Below are 20,345 nucleotides of genomic sequence, written 5' to 3'. Positions count from 1 at the left end.
AAGAATCGGGTTTTTTCTTTCTCTATGTTAAAACAGGACACAAATTAAAATGAATTGTTGGGCATAAAACAAAAAAATATTAATTTCGTCAAACTTTCTGCGGTTGTGTGATATATGTATAAATCCAATTTCCAACAGGAAGGCCAACCGCAGAATTTTGATATTAGCAAAAAATATTTTTCTTATCAAACCAAAGCGAACTAAAATTTTATATCTGCAGCGCAAAATTTTTTGCATTAAAGTAAATTAAGATCTCAGTCAAGTTCAAGCCGCAGTCATTTCAAGATCATAAACAAAAGTCTAGCTAAGAGAACATTCAGAAATAATGAATACATATCAAATCATAACATTATTTGCTATTTTATTACGATTTGGTGATATTGATGCGAATAAATTTAATATAAGTTTATCACATTTGGACAATTGTAAAGAGTACGCGATCATATCTGAAGACTACAAATACAAGAATTTCTTCCAAATTAACTCTATGAATAGTTCTAAGCTTGAAGATAACCAAAAATTACATTTGAAATTCTTCGTAATGGCTCCGAGAGATGCATTCATATTGCTTACGGAATTTGAAAACCATACAAATTCGGAACGTTTTTATGAAATCAGTAAAATATCGATGTTAGTGTTTGTTTTTTTAATTCAAATTGATATGTTGGTATTTTCTAGATTTTGGTGGTAATGACAATTCTCGCTCCTCGATGTATGAAAAAGGTAAAGGAGTAGATAAACAAATAGTTCTTTTAACGACCCCCAATCTCTTATCAACTTTTGATCCAATGCCAATTGAAATAATTCAAACAAATGGTAAGGATAGTTCCCCAGGGTATAAATAAGTCTGAATTATACTTTATCTGATTTTTTTTTTTTTAATTTCAGGTGGCCACTTAATTGTTCATATTCCCGGTTTTTTGGAATTCTTCATATCATATAAAGATTCAAATCCTTTGAACATTCGTTTTTTTAGCTTTAGTTCTTGGGCTGAATCTTCTGCTAAATGGTACTACGATTGCACGTTGGAAGAAATGAGTGAGTATATTTTATTTTAATTATTGACATTCACATCGCACGGCAGTGTATTCTGATTCCTTTGATATTTTATACATAAATAATAATTCCATATAAATCTAATAATGTGTGTATTCTATTTCATCCAACATAGAAGACCAAAAGATGTCTGAAAATGAAGTTAAAACTGTGGAAACTTGTGTTAACGAACAACAATTATCTGAACACCCCAAATCAACTGCGAAGCCCACAGAAAAAAACTATGAAGAACAATTGACTTCAAAGTTATCGGCCATAGATCCTTGTATGATAAAGCTGAAGGAATATTTTTGGTCTGAAACTGGACCCTTTAACAAACATAATTCATTTTTTATTGACTTATTTCCGATACTGGACAATTTTGATGTTAATCAAATGTTAGATTTTAAAGTAGAAGTTCTTGAGCTGATAAAAAAACTTAAAAACACACCAACAACTACTGCAGAAGAACCAAAAGCGATAGATGTACGCATTGGTGATAGTGAAAAATCTTCGTGTTCATGTTCATAGATCGTGATGGAAAAAGCTTCACTTCTCAGCTCATTCATGTTTTCATCGAAACTTGTTATCAAATCTTTGTAAATATACGAGTATTAAAAAATTTACCTTAAAACGAATAATAAATTAATGATTTGGAATGAATATTGCATCTTTTTTTTTTATTTTACAAACTCTATGGAAAGGAATGTTTTATAAATTCGGAAGTGTTCTACCGTACTTTTATGCAGGGCCCTATTGCATCAACAACGTTGCACTTTGTATTTTGAAACTTTGCAAAGTAAAAGTGCAAAGTGTTTCACCAAAAAAATTAAAAGTTGCCCACTTTGCAATTTTATGCGGGCGTTCCAATTACTAAAAATGGAACTTTGCGTAATTTGGAAAATTTGCAAAGTAAAGCAGTAAATAGTTTCAACTTCTTTTCGTTGTTAGAAAAGGTTGAAATCTTCATATTTGACGTGATAACGTCTTATAAATCGATGAACCATGGCAGCCACCACAAAAAAGTGACGCCATTTTCTAACGTTACATTCTCGCACTTTCGCAGTGCGGCAAAAAATTTCAATTCAAAATTAAAAATAAACTATTAGAGATACAAAAATCTTTTATAGCTTATTTGAAAGATAATAACCTAAAGCTTAATCCAAAAGAAGGATTTTTAAAAATTCCGTCATTTAATAGGGTAAACAGGGGTAGAACGGAATGATGAAATTTGGGCTAAAATCTAAACGCGAAGTCGTAGAGAGTTGATTTTTTTTGCTATAGATAGATGAAATTAATTTAAGAATAACTGCATTTAAGAAAAAAAACAAGAAAATTTAAAACTAAGCTATAACGTTTTGTTTGCACGTTGTACACGTGTTGGGGCTATGACAAAATGATGATTTTGGGTAAAGGAAATTTTTTTTGACAATTCTAAAGATGCCAGGTGAAAGATGAGGGAAAAAAATTAGGCGTCTAATACGGATTTTTTTCCAACATTCTGCGTTTCGAAATATGAATTTTTGAAAAACACCTTGTTTTTTAGGGGTATTTTTGGGTAATTTTTGATTTTTAGCTTTTTTTTGGAGAGTTCAAAAAATCTCAAACTTATAGGTATGACATGTAGGTTTTGGCCTTATGCACTTATGCACACATGTGCAAAAACTTGGAATCATTTAGTGAGTTTTGACTGAATAACGGAAAAAACAAGTTTTAAAAAAACACGTTTTTTTACCGTTTTTAACCGATTTTCATCGTTTTTTATTATTATCTTTTTTTCTTTAATAGATATAGAATAAAATATATGGAATAATGATAGACCATGACTACGACTATATGTGTGCGAAGTTTCAATCATTGTCGCAAACACAATTTTGAGATAACGGTAAAATAAAATTTTACAATTCAACAGTTTATAAATAAATTTGACCAAGAGCAGATAGAAATTTTATTAAACCTTTATGAGCATTCTGAAACAATTACCTTTCATTTGGTATATCACACATAACGGTAGACTAACTACAAGCTACACAATGTTAAATAAAGAAACTTGCGAGAAACCTCAAAACACCAGTGGAGAACTGTTGCCCCCGAACAGCCACCAGTGTGGGAAGTACCGTAACTTCTCTCGTAGGCATCTTTGAAATGAGATTGATACGTCATATGAAAGGTGAAATAACAAGCTTTCACTTGGTATAAAATTTTTTATAGGTAAACAAAAAAATATATTCCATAGCGTGAGAACATAAAAATAAAAGTTTTTTTTTTGCTTTTTTTTTAATGAAAATTGATCGAGTTAAAAAAATTCTAGCTCTTTTTGTAGATGTCTCATAGACCGGATCGATATAATATTTTGAGCTAAGACAATAAGCTTTTAGATTATATTAAAGTTTGTACAGGTTGTACAAAAAATGGAATTAATGACGTGAGAAGATAAAAATTCATGTTTTTTTTTCTTTTTTTTTTATGAAAATGATTGTTTCAATAAATTATTTTTATACTTTTTGCGCATTGTAAAATTTTAAAAATGGTTTTATTCTTAAGAAGAAATACTTTGCTTTTAAATTGCATAATTTTTTTTGTAAGCTTTTAAAATAAAAAAATTAACATAATAAAAAAAAAAAAAAAATACAGACGAATTGATTACCTCCTCCTTTTTGGAAGTCGGTAAAAAGCAAATAAATCAATTTTTTTTTCTCTTCTAACACCATTAAAAAAATGTGATAAATCTTATATCTTCTGAATGCTTATTTCACCTTTTATATGACGTATCAATCATATTTCTGCCATGCCTACAAAAAAAGTAAAATTTTTTTAAAGCCAACCATGTCGAAATTTCAAACTGAGATTACGGCATTTCCTACACTGGTGGCTACTCATCGGAAACAGATGTCCACAGGTGTTTTGAGGTATTTTCCAAGTTTTTCACTTGAGCACTTACCGTTATGTGTGATATATCAAATGGAAGGTAATTTTATCAGCATGCGTATGAAACTCAAATAAAATATATGCTCTAGATCAAAAGATATAATGTGTTTAGGAAAAGAACTTCTTTTCACCCTTATCTCAGGATATTGAATATGAAATTGATTGAAATTTTGCACAATTATAGTTTATTTAATTACCTATCTACAATATAAATTTCATTCATCTATCTATTAAAACAAAAAATTTATAATCAACTGATTTTTCCTGTCGCTTTTTCATCTTGTTTCAAATGACTACGATACTAAAAAAGTTTTCACTTTAAAACAAAAAAAAAAAATCTATCATTCGAAACAACTAAACATAATCTAAATACATACACACTTAATACGAATGACCGAAAATTAACCAAAAGATTATTTTACTTAAATTGTTATCAAAATAGAACATGAAATTAAATTTCATATATGTAGCACGGTCTTGCAAAAAAACAATGTTAGTCCAACTCAAAAGTAGCAATTCAAGATCAGTCGCAATTAAGTCAAGACCACGCACAGTGTGTCGAGCCCATACAAAAGTTTATCATAAATACTTGCAGCTAAGTTTTTGGAGTTTTAATATCTTTTTTTGTGTTTTTATGGCAGGAATAGAAAAAAAATTACAAGTTAACAAATTAAACAACCTATTACTTTTTTTTTTAGTATAATTTATGAAATTATCATTTATTGAAGAAGCCACTTGTGAGCAAAATTAATTTTTTTTTTATATATAAACAAAAATATACTTTTCGTAAGGTTTTTGGTGTGCTGATCTCGAATCCGAACTCAGAAAAATTCTATCATATCACGTTTTTGAAATATTCCCGTTAGAAAATCTGAAATGTCGTTTTTTAACAGTTTTTGGGGTTATGTTCTTGAACGTGGTGATTTATTTTAAATAAATTTGTGACAGTTTCTAAAAGAACTAAATGTTTTCTTTTAAAGCCCGTTTAAATCTTTTCAATATCTTTTTTCTACTTTGAGAAATCTTAAGTTGAAGTCAACTTGTTTTGTTTATCTTCTTTATACAAAAAAATCGTATAATCCAGTCAAATAAGGGTTTAACCTCGGAATGAATGTTAGTAGAAATTTTTTTTGCTCAATATCTTCCTTTTGCCATTCTATAACATATCTCAAAAGTCTAGAAAAATCTCATGTCCGCTTGTCGCGATTTCAAGGTCAAATCGCGAAATGGAGATTTTCAAAACTAGCAAAAATAGGCTATGGTATTATATACACATATGATACATGATTTCAAGGTATTTTTTAATGATGATTCCAAAAAATCTAAAATCAAGACAATCTGACGTCTCTGGAAAAAGTTATACCTGTTTTTCATCTGTCAACTCATATTATTATAACAGTTGCAAACTTACTGCCGAAAAACCCTTAAAAGTTATGATAGATGAACCAAATTTTGCATGAAGATTTTAGAATCCATCATTATTAAAAATCAAAACAATCCATTACAAAAAATATATATACCTACGAAATAATGGTATTTTTTGATGGAGCGGCAAATTTTGGGATATGCACTAAAGAAGATTCTTGTTCATCTTAGGAAAAAGTGCTAATAGGCTAATTTTTTCATTTTAATCTTTGTTTGGATATTCTTTAACTACCCTCAAAAATCTAAAAAAATCTCATGTCCGCAAGTCCTAATTTTCTTGGTTTGAAAATAAGGTGCAGATTTTAAAAAATTAATAAGAAAAGTTTAAATTTTTATATGTATACCAACATAAGCGACATGATTTAAAGGTATTTTTTAACACTTATTCCAACAAAACTCACAAACAAGTCAACCTGACCATCCCTGAAAAGTAATGCACCTTATTCATGTTGATCTGACACAAATATCTGAAGTGTAGTTTTTCAATTTTTTTAAATCTGCAACTTATCTTCAAACCAAGAAAATTGGGACTTCCGGACATGAGATTTTTTTAGATTTTTGAGGGTAGTTAAAGAATATCCAAACAAAGATTAAAATGAAAAAATTAGCCTATTAGCACTTATTCCTAAGATGAACAAGAATCTTCTTTAGTGCATATCCTAAAATTTGCCCCTCCATCAAAAAATACCATTATTTCGTAGGTATATATATTTTTCGTAATGGATTGTTTTGATTTTTAATAATGATGGATTCTAAAATCTTCATGCAAAATTTGGTTCATCTATCATAACTTTTAAGGGTTTTTCGGCAGTAAGTTTGCAACTGTTATAATAATATGAGTTGACAGATGAAAAACAGGTATAACTTTTTCCAGAGACGTCAGATTGTCTTGATTTTAGATTTTTTGGAATCATCATTAAAAAATACCTTGAAATCATGTATCATATGTGTATATAATACCATAGCCTATTTTTGCTAGTTTTGAAAATCTCCATTTCGCGATTTGACCTTGAAATCGCGACAAGCGGACATGAGATTTTTCTAGACTTTTGAGATATGTTATAGAATGGCAAAAGGAAGATATTGAGCAAAAAAAATTTCTACTAACATTCATTCCGAGATTTACCCCTTTTTTCTCCTTATTTTACTGTATTAGTATGTTTATTTGCGTTTCATAGCAAATCTCGAATAGTTTTTTGTCAATCGCTTTCAAATTTTGAAATAACGTTTTATTAGCATTTTCGTAAATACTTATATCGGCGAGGTTGGTAAATACGCTATAATACACAGTAGAGCGTGGCCGGGTCAAGTAATTATATTAAAAATCTAGTATGCAGAAAAATATAATTTTTTTCTTGTTGAAAACAATATTTAAAATATTTTTAATTACATAAACAGCTTTTTGTTACTTGTGTATGGCTAAAAATTATTAAAAACATCGATTTTTTCATTTTTGTGATCCCCTTGAAGATGTTTCTCAAAAAATGAATTATTTTGAGTACTTGACTCGTAGCACATAAATGTGAATATCTCTGGTAATCGCAAACAGAAGCAGACCAAACTTTGCCAATATTAAGTATAAGCCTATGGCAAAATAATATAAAAAAATTATCGATATGATTTAATAAGTATTTTTTTAAATTAAGTTTAAAAATTAAATTTTTTTTTTTTTGGCCATTTATCAAAGAAATTTTAATAACTCATATATAATTTTATAAATTTAATTTTTTTTTGTTATACGTTTTACAACAACACTCAAATAAACAAAATAACATTAACAAAATTTTTCAAACAATTACCAAACGTGAAATATATACTCTCAAAGATTCCCATAAATTCCTCAAAATATTTTCAATTTCCGAGGTACTCATGTTTCGGAGCTTATTTTGAATACATAACCTGGGTTATTTTGTAAGATAAATATGTTTTCATATGAGTTGACACTTCTAAATTATATTTTAATAGCAAAAATATTAATTTTTAACAAAAAAAAAAGTGATTTATCATAAGGGGACGACACACTGTGCCACGGTTGGAATCATGAATCTGAAATATCAATTGTTCATTTTAATTATTACTATTTTTAGTCAGTTTTGTACTGCAAGTAAATTCAATAAAAGTCTGTCCGATTATGAAGTCGGTTGTGAGGTGTACAATTTAGAAAATAGTGCTTCTGGTTACAACGATTTTTTCGAAATTAGTTCTATAAATAAAAAAATTGAAAAAAAAAACGAACGATTGCATTTTAAGTTCTACGTAATAAGAATAACTGATGGATATGTATACATAAGGCTTTCAGAAGTTGATAATCGAGGATGGTTAGATGAAAATAAAAATCGTGGTTATGATATCGGTAACATATTGAAGTTTTCAATCTTAATCGTGGATACATTGTTTTTGAAGCAAATTCATTTTTCCGTATAAATTTACAGGTCTTGGTCATCCTTCGTGGGTAAAAGACTCTACAGGTCACATTGTATTCAAAGATTCTCCCAACTTGTTATCAAAAGTTAAACCAACACCAGTTGAAATAATTCAAACAAAAGGTAAAAGTGGTTGAATAGTAGAAATGTTTGAACTTATAATTGTGTGTGATTTTATTTTCAGATAATGAGGTGATTGTAAATATACCGGGTTATTCAGAACCCTTTATTAAATATTCCGATAATCATTCGGTGAATATTAAGTTTTTAAGCTTTGAGGGCTATGAGCATTTAACAAAAGTTAAATGGTTCTACAACTGTACATTCGATGAAAACTGTGAGTAAAGAGTTAATTTTCTTTTATTTGTCTTAGATCCCACCATAGGGTTATCTACTTTCTTCGTTATACCAGTTGAGATTTACATTTGCTTAAAAGTAGTGCCTAATGAAACCATTTGCAAATGGGTTTGCTATAGCAGCATCCTGTCAAGGCATACGGTTGCCACATTTTAAAGTATTTTTTTTTTTAAGTTTTTTTTCGACTACGCGACTTTGCTTAGATATGTGGAAAGTCTTAGAAGTTTAAAAAGATGTTATGTACAAGAAAATCGAATGATAAAGTTTGAATATTCTGGATTTTTAGAAATTGAAATTTCAAAATTGAATAGAATAAACAAAGGTGAATTATGAAAAGGCTATTTTCTTAACAAAATGTGATAGAAACGAGCAGTGGCGTATCGAGGGGGGGGGGGGCTCAGGGGGCTCAAGCCCCCCCCCAAGCCTTCCAGATCATGTTATTTTTTACCTAATTTCATTGTAATATATATGCTTGACTGAAACTTGTTCGTAAATCTTATAGATTTAGCGGCAGCTCAGATGCTCGAGCCCCCTCCAAATTCTGAAACGGCTATTTGTGCCTTAGCAGTAGCTGGGGGTTGGGTGGTTTTTTTTCGGGTTTAAGTCCAATTCGAAATTCTTCAGATCACTTTTTAGTATAATACGTACGTCGAATAACATCACCGTTTAGTTTTGCAAAAGTTCTTATGCAATCTCAATAAACACTTTTTTCAAAAATTATATACTTCTCAAAGCTATTGCAAATAGAAATATTTGATATCTCAAAATCTTAGTGGTCATCATATGTAACTAATGGTTTCTTTCAGCAAATGCCAGTTTGGACTTCGAATTCGGATTAAAAGAGCAACATATTACGAAAAAATATATATTTCGAATTAAACATCTAAAATAATTTAATGGAAAATTAGTTTCTAGACTTTCACTTTCTGCATTTTTCACTCATTTAAATTTTCTGATCGAATTCAATTCACATTATTTCTGTTTGTAAATTTGGTGCCTTTTTCAATGAATCTATAATTTTTGGACAAAATATTATCATAACTTATTTGTGTCTCCTTATTTTTTCTTTTGAATTCTTCTTTTTTTCCATTAAAATTGCCGATAAAATGGCATCCAGCAGTAATAATTTAACTTCAGAAACAAAATTAAAAAGGATGATCCTTCAGCTATGACAGTTCGAAGCAATTTCGAAGTTTTTGAAATTGATCCAAATGAAGAATATGATACTTTATTTCACGTGAAATTTAAAAGTGATTTCAATTCACTTTCGGTCGAATTGCGGAACATGGGCGTTTATATCGAAAATGGTGTTTGTCACACAAGAACTTTGAAAACAGGAGACAGTAGTACGAAGCTGTCGACGTCGAGAGCAGTTAAATGCTACTATACCACTTTCAGGACCGCAGCACAGAGCTTAACTCTCGATCAAAGGTGAATATATTAGAGAGAAAAATTTTTCGTGCCCCTCTAAAAAATGTTTGAAAAATTTTCTAGCCCCCTCCAATTTTTTTTCTGGATACGCCACTGGAAACGAGACCTTTGCAACATTTAGACCTTTGCAACGATATATAAAATGTATGGTTTTGGTTAAAAAGTCTATACAGTTCATAATCACAAGGCATTTTAAACAATTTGTGTTTTTTTTTCTACATTTTATCGTCGATTTTTAGCATACTTTTCAATCATAACATAATAATTTAAAAATTTGAAAAAAGTTTGAAACTATATTTATTTTTGATGTAATAATTTATTTATGAAAATCTGTTGGAAAGGAGAATACCCAAAAATATATGGAGAAAAAAATTGAATTGATTAAAATGAGTCCTTTATGGCTTTAGAGGGTATCAATCGTAAAGCTCTATAGCTTTAGCTAGCTACCATAGCTAAAGTATTGGACTGGTGTCAACAAAAAATTCAAGGTTTTAATCAAAACTAACATTTCGATAATGGAGAAGTCCAAAAAATGGTTTTTGTCATGACGTCAGTCGGTCTGTGCATCTGTACGTGTCGTCATCTCTTTCTACTGTACATGCAGGTGTAGTCCATTGAAATGTTACGTTAACCTTGCATTTTGGGAAGGACAAGATTTTTTTGTTTTGATGTGTAGAGGAGGTTAATGTGAGTATACAATCTAGTTTTCGGGGTTGAAAGCCCACCCATTTGGCCGCCATCTAGGAAAATGTGGTGTAAACTGTTTTTCACTGATATCTTGAAAATTGTTGCCATCGTTTTTGTAGATAATTTATTTTTCTACAATTTTTATTACAGTACTTTTTTCTGTAAAACTGAAAATATGAAAGTTATACTTGAAAATAGATGTACATTTTCAAGAAAAAAGTCTTTAAGAGGCTATAACTTTTTTTCTACAAGTTTTATTAAAAAAATACTCGTGCCAGTTTTTAAAGATCATTTAATTTCCAATTTCCATTTTGTAAGATGGCGGCTCTAATGATCATACCTTGTCTTTTTATACCATGGCCTTGTGTCTTCTTGATTTTTATTTATTTCGCATTTTCATTAAAAGTCCAATGAGTTGTTTCGCCAAGGTTCATTTCGCTTTTAGTTTGTTTTGGCATCTGGTTATTCTGTCTTCAGTTTTGTGGATTGTTTTGGGTTTTGAAGACTTTTGGATTAAAATTAAGCAAATCCTTATAATATAAGAGATCTGTTACCTTAAATTGTAACGAATTCGTTGTTTTTTTCTTTTTTGGGCATTTTTAAAATAAGCAGGCACTCAAAATGACGCGAATTATTTGCCACCATTTGTTTCGCCATTTTTTGTGGATGTTAATAGCCTAAGGGCGTTAAAATTCGCGCGATATAGTGAAATGGACTTCGGATTCAGTTATATATACAAACATGTGATTAACATGATAGTTAATAGGTAAGAACATTTTTAATTGCTCTATATAGGGCAAGTATTGGTTTCGTGTAGAAAACAAAATTGAGGTTTTAATCAAAACCAACATTACGATGATGGAGAAGATTAAAAAAGTGGTTTTCGTCATGTCGTCCGTCGGTCTGTGCTTGTGTGCTTGTGGCCTAAACGGATGAATGGGTTTGCTTTAAACAAAAAAAAAGTTTACAAAAAGTTTGCTTGAAACTTGTTACAGATGCTTTTTACGTTATTCAGTAGACCTGTTTTTTTTTTATTTTTTTAATATCTCCTTTTTAACGCATATCTCCCATATAACGTTTTCGAGGTATTGCAATTTTCTCGAAAACGGCTCTAGCTATTTTGATTAAATTTGGTATACTTAATATGTAGACTTATAGATTCTAACAAAACTGCGTTTTTTAGTTTTGTCAAAAAATGCGGAGAACGGAAATATGGCGTTTATGTTTTTCAAAAATTGACATATTTTTTAAGTTCACATATTTCATCAAAGCATAAGTCAATTTTATTAAAAATTTACAGACATCATTTTAAAGTATGCAAAAAAAAAATATTTTTAAAAACATTTTTGAAAAAAAATGTTTAAATTTAATTTTTAAACTTTTGTTTTTTTTTTTTTGATTTTTTTTTCTCGACACTAAACAAAATCTTAAATTTCCAATATATATTTAAGATAAAGATACTGTGAACTAAGAGAGAGTAAGTACGTGCGACCTAGTCGTGCATTTTATTTGTTTTTGTGTGGCTGTGTAATTTTTGACAAAACCTAAAATATTATGTTTTCAAAAACGAACAATAAATATAGGAGCTATTAAATATATAAGGTCATTCTACATTCTAGAGTTTAATAGATATTGTATACATAAAAAATAATTCCATATAAATTAATACTTTTCAATGTTTGTATTCTGTTTCAGCCTACATAGGAGACCAAAAGATTTCTGAAAACGAAGTTAAAACTGTGGAAACCGAAAAAACCGATGTTAACCAACAACAATTATCTGAACAACCAAAATCAACCTTGAATCCCACAGAAAAAAACAATGAAAAACAATTGACTTCAAAGTTATCGGCCATAGATTCTTGTTTGAATGACTTATCTCCGATACTGGACAATTTTGATGTTAATCAAATGTTAGATTTTAAACTAGGAGTTCTTGAACTAATAAAAAAACTTAAAAACCCTCCAACAACAACAACAGAAAAACCAGTAGCGATAGATGTACGGTTTGGTAGTCGTGAAAATGAAGTTAAAACTGTCGAAACCAAAAAAACCAATGTTAACCAACAACAATTATCTGAAGACCAAAAGATGCCTGAAAATGAAGTTAAAACTGTCGAAACCAAAAAAACCAATGTTAACCAACAACAATTATCTGAAGACCAAAAGATGCCTGAAAATGAAGTTAAAACTGACGAAACCAAGAAAACCAATGTTAATCAACAACAATTATCTGAAGACCAAAAGATGCCTGAAAATGAAGTTAAAACTGTCGAAACCAAAAAAACCAATGTTAACCAACAACAACTATCTCAACAACCAAAATCAACTGCGAATCCCACTGAAACTCGACCCTTTAGCAGACATAATTCATTTTTTGATTTGTTAGTTCCAATGCTGGTCAAATTTGATGACAATAAAATGTTAGATTTTAAACTAGGAGTTCTTGAACTAATAAAAAAACTTAAAAACCCTCCAACAACAACGACAGAAAAACCAGTAGCGATAGATGTACGGATTGATGATAGTGAAGAATCTTCATGATCATGTTCATAGATCGTGAAATAGATGGTATTTTGATGGAAAAAAATTCACTACTTCACTTGGAAATCTTATTTATTTTTCATTTTTTTGTATTGTGATGAATTCTTCGTGAAATTATTAAATAAATAATTAATAATTTGGAATAAATATTGTTTTTGTTTTGTTTGCTTAAAGGACAACAACATTGTTACATCGAGCTGAACAAACATCAGCGACTTTTTCGATATCAGTCGTTATGTAAAACAGTGATTGCACTTTTCGAGGCTGTAAAGCCGGTTTACGGACGATGATTTTACGTGATAACGTCATAAGAAAACAGGTTTTTAAAAAAATGATCTTATAATTATTTATTTGTCAACTTTCTTAAATTGTATAGTAAAGTCAATATTTTTTCTAAAGAATCAAGCCATACTTAAATTTTTACAATTCGTAAAAGGTATAAAAATAATTTATTGAAAACAATCATTTTTCATGAAAAAAGTGAAAAAATCAAACTTTTTTTCTTTTCACACCATTAAATCCATTTTTTTAAATATAAATTTCATACCACCTGACAGTGGCGTATTGAGGGGGGGACTCAGGGGGCTCAAGCCCCCCTCAAAGCCTGCAAAATCATGTCATTATTTGGCTGATTTCATCATAATCTACATGATTAACTGAAACTTGTTCGTAAATCTTGGAGATTTAGAGGCAGTTCAGATGATCGAGCCCCTTCCAAGTTCTGAAATGGCTGTTTGTGTTTGTTTGAGTAAGAGCCTTAGCTGACGTTGAGGGTTGGGATAATTTTTTCGGATTTTAGTCCAATTCAGAATTCTTCAAATATTTTTTTAGTATTTTGACGTCGAACTACATCACCGTTAAATTTTGCAAAACTTCTTTTGCAATCTCAAAAAGCCGTATTTTATCGTCTTTAGTATACATATTTACTTTTTTTCAAAAATAATATTTTTCTCAAAGATATTGGAAATAGACATTTTTGTTATCTCAAAATCTTAGTGGTCAACATAGCTAATGGTTTTTTTAAGCAAATTCCGGTTTGTGCTTCTGATTTGGATTAAAAAAGGAACATATTATGAAAAAGTATATAATTTCGGACTAGACATCAAAAAGAATTTCATTGAAAACACCGGCACACAAAATAATAAAAGTGTCATGTACCAGGAACCAGACCTATCTTTCTATATGTTTTTGGGCCCGCTGAATCCGAATTTCAAGTCCGTTTTGCCCGTTTACCCTCCATTTTTGAGAAAAATGTAAAAAAGACTCTAAAAAAGGCACAAAACTTCTTTTTTTTTGAGTTTTTTGCATTTTACTCAAAACTGGAGGGTGACAGGGGCAAACGGACATGAAATTCGATTCAGCGTGCCCAAAAACTTTAAGAAAGATAGGTCTGGTTCCTGGTACATGACACTTTTTTTATTTTGTGTGCCGGTGAAATTAGTTTATGAGACTTTCACGTTCTGCATTGCACTTTTTGAGCATTCACTTGTCCATAGGGCAATGATTTGTTCGGCATTTTTTCATTCATTTAGATTTTCTGATCCAATTCAGTTCACTTTGTTTTTGTTCTTGAATTTGATGCCTTTTTCAGTGAATCTGCAAATTTTGGACACAATATTATAGAAACTTATATTTTGATTGTTTTGTAATGTTTATTTGTTGTTAAATTAATACAAAAAGCATAAAACACATGAGGAATGAAATATCATAATTCATCACTGCCTCTGTGTTTGCAACCTCATTGCTTTAAACTTTACCCAACAAGTTTTTCTTTGAAAATTTGCAATAATATCGCCCATGTTCTGCATTTCACTTACATACATATTTAATATGTCTCCCATAATGTGACTTCTTCTTATATTTTCTTTTAAATTCTGCTTTTTTTCCATTAAAGTTGCCAATAAAATTGCATCCATGTTCAAAGTAGCAGTAATTTTACTTTAGAAACAAAATAGAATTGGATGATCCTTCAGTTTTGACAGTTCGAAGCATTTTCGAAGTTTTCGAAATCGATCAAAGGTCAATTTCACGTGAAATTGAAAAGTGATTTCAATTCACTCTCGGTCGAATTGCGGAACATGGGCGTTTATATCGAAAAAAGTGATGAGTTTAGATCAAAAACTAGACGTCATAGGAATAAAAGTGTTTTTTTTTTTAAAGATTACTGAACACCTCGCTGTTTGTGTAAAAGGTTTGCGATACAAGATTTAAAAAAAAAAAAACACTATTTTGAATGTAAAAAAAAGAGACAGTAGTACGAAATTGTCGAAAGCAGTAAAATGCTACAATACCACTTTCAGTACCGCAGCACAGCGCTTTTCTCTTGATCAAAGAAGAATAAAAATGAGAGAAAAAAAAAATTAAAAAAAATTTTCAGCCCCCCCCCCAAATTTTTTTCTGGATACGCCACTGCCACCTGAAAACCTATTGTTTCAGCTCAAAATATTCATACAAACTATGTCTGCACGACATCTATAAAAAGAGCTAGAATATTTTGAACCCGATCAATTTTCATAGAAAAAAGCAGGAAAAACAATCATTTACATTAAAGTCCATTTTTTTTAAATGACAACCTTAAATAAATTTTACATCATCTGAAAGCTTATCATTCCATCTTTTATATGACGCTTCAATCACATTTCTACGATGCCTAAAAAAAGCAATTTTTTAAGGCCAACCATGTCGAAGTTTCAAACCGAGAATACGGTACTTCCCACACTGGTGGCTGGACAACTGGTCATGGGCACAAGTGTTTTGAGGTATTTCCGAAGTTTTTTTTAATTTAACACTGTGTAGCTTGTAGTAAAAGAACCGTTATGTGTAATATATCAAATGAAAGGCAATATTATCAGCATTCTCAATACAGTTAAATCAAGTTTTTATCTAGTCTAGTTCAAAAGAAATAACGTATTGAAAAATAGAACTTTATTTTACCGTTATCTCAAAATTCTGAATACGAAATTAATTGAAATTATAGTCCCGTCTATTATCTATCCACAGTATAAATTTCATTCATTTATCTGTTGAAGCAAAAAAAAAAGATAAAAACGAAAAACGGTTAAGCACGGTCAAAAAAATTGGGACAAAAAAACTTGTTTTTCCCGTTATTCGGTCAAGAATCATTTAAGAATACCAATTGCCAGGGGCGTACACCGTACACACCATTGGGGCTGCAAGCGGGGTTTTTTTTTAAAAATTCATATTTTAAAACGCAGACACTGAGAAAAAATTCGTAATTATTTTTTTTATTATTATTTTTTAATGGCATTTTTCAAATTGTAAAAATAAAAATTTGCCCTACCCATAACCACTACATAAAAACATTTGGTTTTTAAATTTATTACAATTTTTTCAATACTATAATAATCTATCGATTAAAATAAATTCAACTTTCTACAACGTTGCGTTTAGAAAATAGCCACTTTTTTGCAATTTTGTTTACCCTATTAAATGATGGAATTTTTAAAAACCATTCATTAATATTTAACTTTAGTCATGGGGAGTCATGGCTAGTTTTTTTTACAAAAGTTTTGATTGTATGGATATGAAAATATGCTGATTGATTTATTTTTGAATCATTTTATAGCCTGTTTTACTAGAGCCCAAATGATATAATTTCGCAAATTATCTCATTGCGAATGTCAAATCGTATAAAAATAAAATGCGCGACTGGGTCGCACAAACTTTTTATAAATTTGAAAAATGTACCTACTATATGGATACACAAAAAAAGGAAAAAAAAAATAAAATTGGGTTTTTAAACAAATAAAATAAAATCTGAAATAAAATTGCCCTCAAAAACAAGTATGCAGTTTTAATTGATATATTAAGATGCATTTTTAGAAAAAAAATTTTCAAAATCGTTAGAGCCGTTTTTTAAAAAAATAATTTTTTATAAATAATTTTTTGGAAAAAGTTTTAAAATAAAATTGGTATGCCATTTTGTAGAAATCACTAATCAACATCTAAAAACAAAATTTAAAAAAAATTCAATATCCCGTTTTCGAAAATTTGATTTTCCAAAAAAAAATTTTCAAAATTTTTTTAAAAATCCAAAAATTATTTTTTTGGAAATTTTATTTTTGGCTTTTACTAAAATCATATAAATGCTTCTTTCGTTTCGTTGAAATTGAATAAAAACTTTCGGAGATAATCGGCTTTGAAAAAAACGGTTCTATGGGGCTATATGACAGACTGACAGACTGACAGACTGACAGACTGACAGACTGACAGACTGACAGACTGACAGACTGACAGACTGACAGACTGACAGACTGACAGACTGACAGACTGACAGACTGACAGACTGACAGACTGACAGACTGACAGACTGACAGACTGACAGACTGACAGACTGACAGACTGACAGACTGACAGACTGACAGACTGACAGACTGACAGACTGACAGACTGACAGACTGACAGACTGACAGACTGACAGACTGACAGAATGACAGAATGACAGACTGACCCCCTGGCTAAACGAGGGGGAATAGACCCCCCCCTTTTTTTTGGTCCCTACCTTACCTACACGCTCTAGCTTTTTGGCCTACTACTCCGGAATCACCCTGTATAATTGATTGGTCTATATCTTTAAGAAAATATCATATCATATACTTATTTCCTATAAAAAAAAATTATAAAACTAAATAAAAAATACAATTGATTGGTATGTAGATAACTAAAGAAATGATAAAAATTAATTAAAAATCAATTAATTTCATTTTTTGTTCTTTAAAACTTAAGCCAACAATTTAAATTCAATTGTTAAATATTAAATATTAAAAACTACTGTAAAATAAATGGTCAAGTTTAAGTTTGGAAAAGATAATGTGGAATATAGAAAAGTGCAACATGCCTACAAGCATCTGAAACATAAAACTACCGAACTCTTTATTAAATCAAGACAATGTTTCATTTTAATAAAATAAAAGCATGAAACATAAGATCGAAGGGATAACTAACTTGAAGTAGTTACAAGCATCTAAAATATACCTATACATACTAAATGTGTACTCTGGGTATCTCAACGCTGAAAGATCTTTGCAAAACAGTCACATAAATTGATAGTAGAGCTGATGCTTCCGGTCCCGTACAAATATTCTTGCTGGGAAACATTCAACTTTGAAGTCATGAAGATGAATATGATTCAAAATTATTTTGAACCCAAAATAAGTGTGGTCGATAGAATGTAGAAATGGAAATTGGTTGCCCTCAATGAAGCAGCCTGAAATCTCAGACAAGGCCAATAATACACTACGAACACGGTAAACGACAACCGCCAGATAAGCAGCCAAACAGTCAAACAACACCAAGCTTAAACACACTGACCGAATATAATAAACAGTTATATTATACATAAATAAGAAATGAATTGTTATATATTCATCAGAAAATGAAAAATAAATATACAGGGTGTCCCAAAAGTAATGGATCCAAAGAAATATGCTGATAGGCCAACTTTAGGGCTCTCAGAATTTGGTAACTACTTGTACTAGCTGTTTTGTAATGTCATATTACGGCTTCTATAGGTTGCTGTTTAGTTTGTTTTTTCGCTAATCGCGAACTAAATTGAACTAAGTTCACTAGTTCGTTCGCGAACTACACAAGCCTAGTTGGTGCCATTCGCTTGTTAGTCACCTATGGCTGTTGGTTGGCCTCGAAAACTTAATCTTGCTGGACTTTGGTTAGCCGATTTTTTTTATTAAAAGTTGAGCATGTTTTACTTTGTCAGTCTTTGATAAAATTCTCGGCAGCTGACGGAATAAGAATCGGATATTTTCTTTCTCTAGGTTTAAACATGACGACAATCTATCGTTGCTTAAACATGATAAAATAATAAAAGGGACACAAATTAAAATGAATTCTTGAACATAAAACAAAAAATACCAATTTCGTCAAACTTTCTGCGATATGTGATATGTAAATCACAATTTGCAGCGTGAAGGCCACCGCAGAATTTTGATATCAGCAAAGAATATTTCGTCGCCCGAGAGTTGTTTTGTCGTAAACGCCAAAATGCACTTTATTAAACTGGATATGTAGTAATAGGTTTTAGAACGTTCTCTTTTCATTTCTGTTATCAGATTTGTTCTATCGTTTACCGTTACTTAGATAAACCGGTGTAACACTCAAAATATACGCGGGCGGAGACCTATCAGGTTTTGTAGAGCTAGTCGCACTGAATACGAAACGGTATTTGAAAATCCCCTAACACCCCCAAAATCTGGAGTTACGGGCAAAAAACGTTTTTTTTTTACCTTCACCCATTGAAAAAATTCTAGCTTCGACAATTTTTTACCCATTTTCGATTTTTTTACAGTTTCTGATAGAAAATAAATATACCTTTTTAACAATGTATAAAACATGTAACTCGGTTAAACCACTTAGAATTTATAAGCTGTCAAAGTTCAAAAATTCAATTTTTTTTTTGTCATTTGCCTAACTTCGGCATCAATTTAAAGTATATGTTTTCAAAACAACATGCTATTTAAAAAATATATTGTAAAACTATATCTATTTCCCAATTAATCGAGGTATTTTTTATGAAAATCACTTCAAAATTCGCTTAGAAAAAATTTTTTTTCAATTTCAACCCAGATACAGAAATTCGAACTTTTAGGTATAGAAAAAAAATGTTGTTTCGACACGTAGTAGGATAACTTGGGCGCCAGGATTTGATAACGGGTTTTTGTAGAGGAGCTCAATAAAAACATTTTTTTCTTTGAGAGGGGGGTCTATCTCTCCCCGTTTAGGTGGGAGGGGCATTTTTCTAAAAAAAATTTATCAAAATAAAAAAAAATTATTAAAAAACAACGGTAACCTTTACAGTAATAAATGGTACCATTTCCGAAAGGAAAAATTGTACATTTGATTCTTATTTTTAAATCAATATAATATAACCAATAGTTTTTGAAATTATTGATTTCAAAATTAAAAAAAAAAAAATTTTTTAAACTCATTTTATACTATTTTTGTCCAGACTGTGAATTTAAGTAAAAAAATTACTCACTCAGAAAACTGCCTCAATTGATTCCTTATCGAACCGTGAAAACTATATGTTTCTATGTCTTCTAGTTTTTGAGAAAATTGAAAAATTATTTTATCAGATTTTTCTTTTTTCAAAATATTTTTTGTTTTTATTTGTTTTTATTTTTCAATTTTCTCGTAAACTAGAAGACATAGAAACATATAGTTTTCACGGTTCGATAAGGAATCAATTGAGGCAGTATTTTGAGTGAGTAATTTTTTTACTAAAATTCACAGTCTGGACAAAAATAGTATGAATTGAGTTTAAAAAATTTTTTTTTCGCCTATTTTTAACTTTGAAAATCAATTATTTCAAAAACTATTGGTTATATTATATTGATTTAAAAATTAGAATCAAATGTACAATTTTTCCTTTCGGAAATGGTACCATTTATTACTGTAAAGGTTACCGTTGTTTTTTAATAATTTTTTTTTATTTTGATAAATTTTTTTTAGAAAAATGCCCCTCCCACCTAAACGGGGAGAG

The 20,345-nt window shown here is 30.0% G+C and overlaps 1 protein-coding gene and 1 long non-coding RNA gene across 3 annotated transcripts in view; both read left to right on the top strand.

Annotated features, from left to right (window-relative positions):
• Positions 1-20,345, top strand: part of LOC129915738 (uncharacterized) — a 279,418-nt gene that overhangs the window by 92,127 nt on the left and 166,946 nt on the right. The gene's annotated exons all lie outside the window — the stretch shown is intronic.
• Positions 259-12,976, top strand: LOC129915613 (uncharacterized). 2 transcript variants are annotated; one of them, XM_055995244.1, is made up of 5 exons: positions 259-617; positions 679-816; positions 889-1,038; positions 1,172-1,184; positions 12,301-12,976. In XM_055995244.1, the coding sequence occupies exons 1-5, from the start codon at positions 326-328 to the stop codon at positions 12,827-12,829; spliced, it is 1,122 nt and encodes a 373-aa protein (XP_055851219.1). In that variant the 5' UTR covers positions 259-325; the 3' UTR covers positions 12,830-12,976. The 2 variants fall into 2 exon arrangements, with proteins under 2 accessions (XP_055851219.1, XP_055851211.1); XM_055995236.1 differs by lacking the exons at positions 259-617; positions 679-816; positions 889-1,038; positions 1,172-1,184 and adding exons at positions 4,480-7,741; positions 7,821-7,934; positions 7,996-8,148 and having other exon boundaries at positions 11,982-12,976.

This window comes from Episyrphus balteatus, chromosome 1, assembly GCF_945859705.1.
Source record: "Episyrphus balteatus chromosome 1, idEpiBalt1.1, whole genome shotgun sequence".
Lineage (NCBI taxonomy): Eukaryota > Metazoa > Arthropoda > Insecta > Diptera > Syrphidae > Episyrphus > Episyrphus balteatus.
This window is presented reverse-complemented; position numbering and strand designations above follow the sequence as displayed.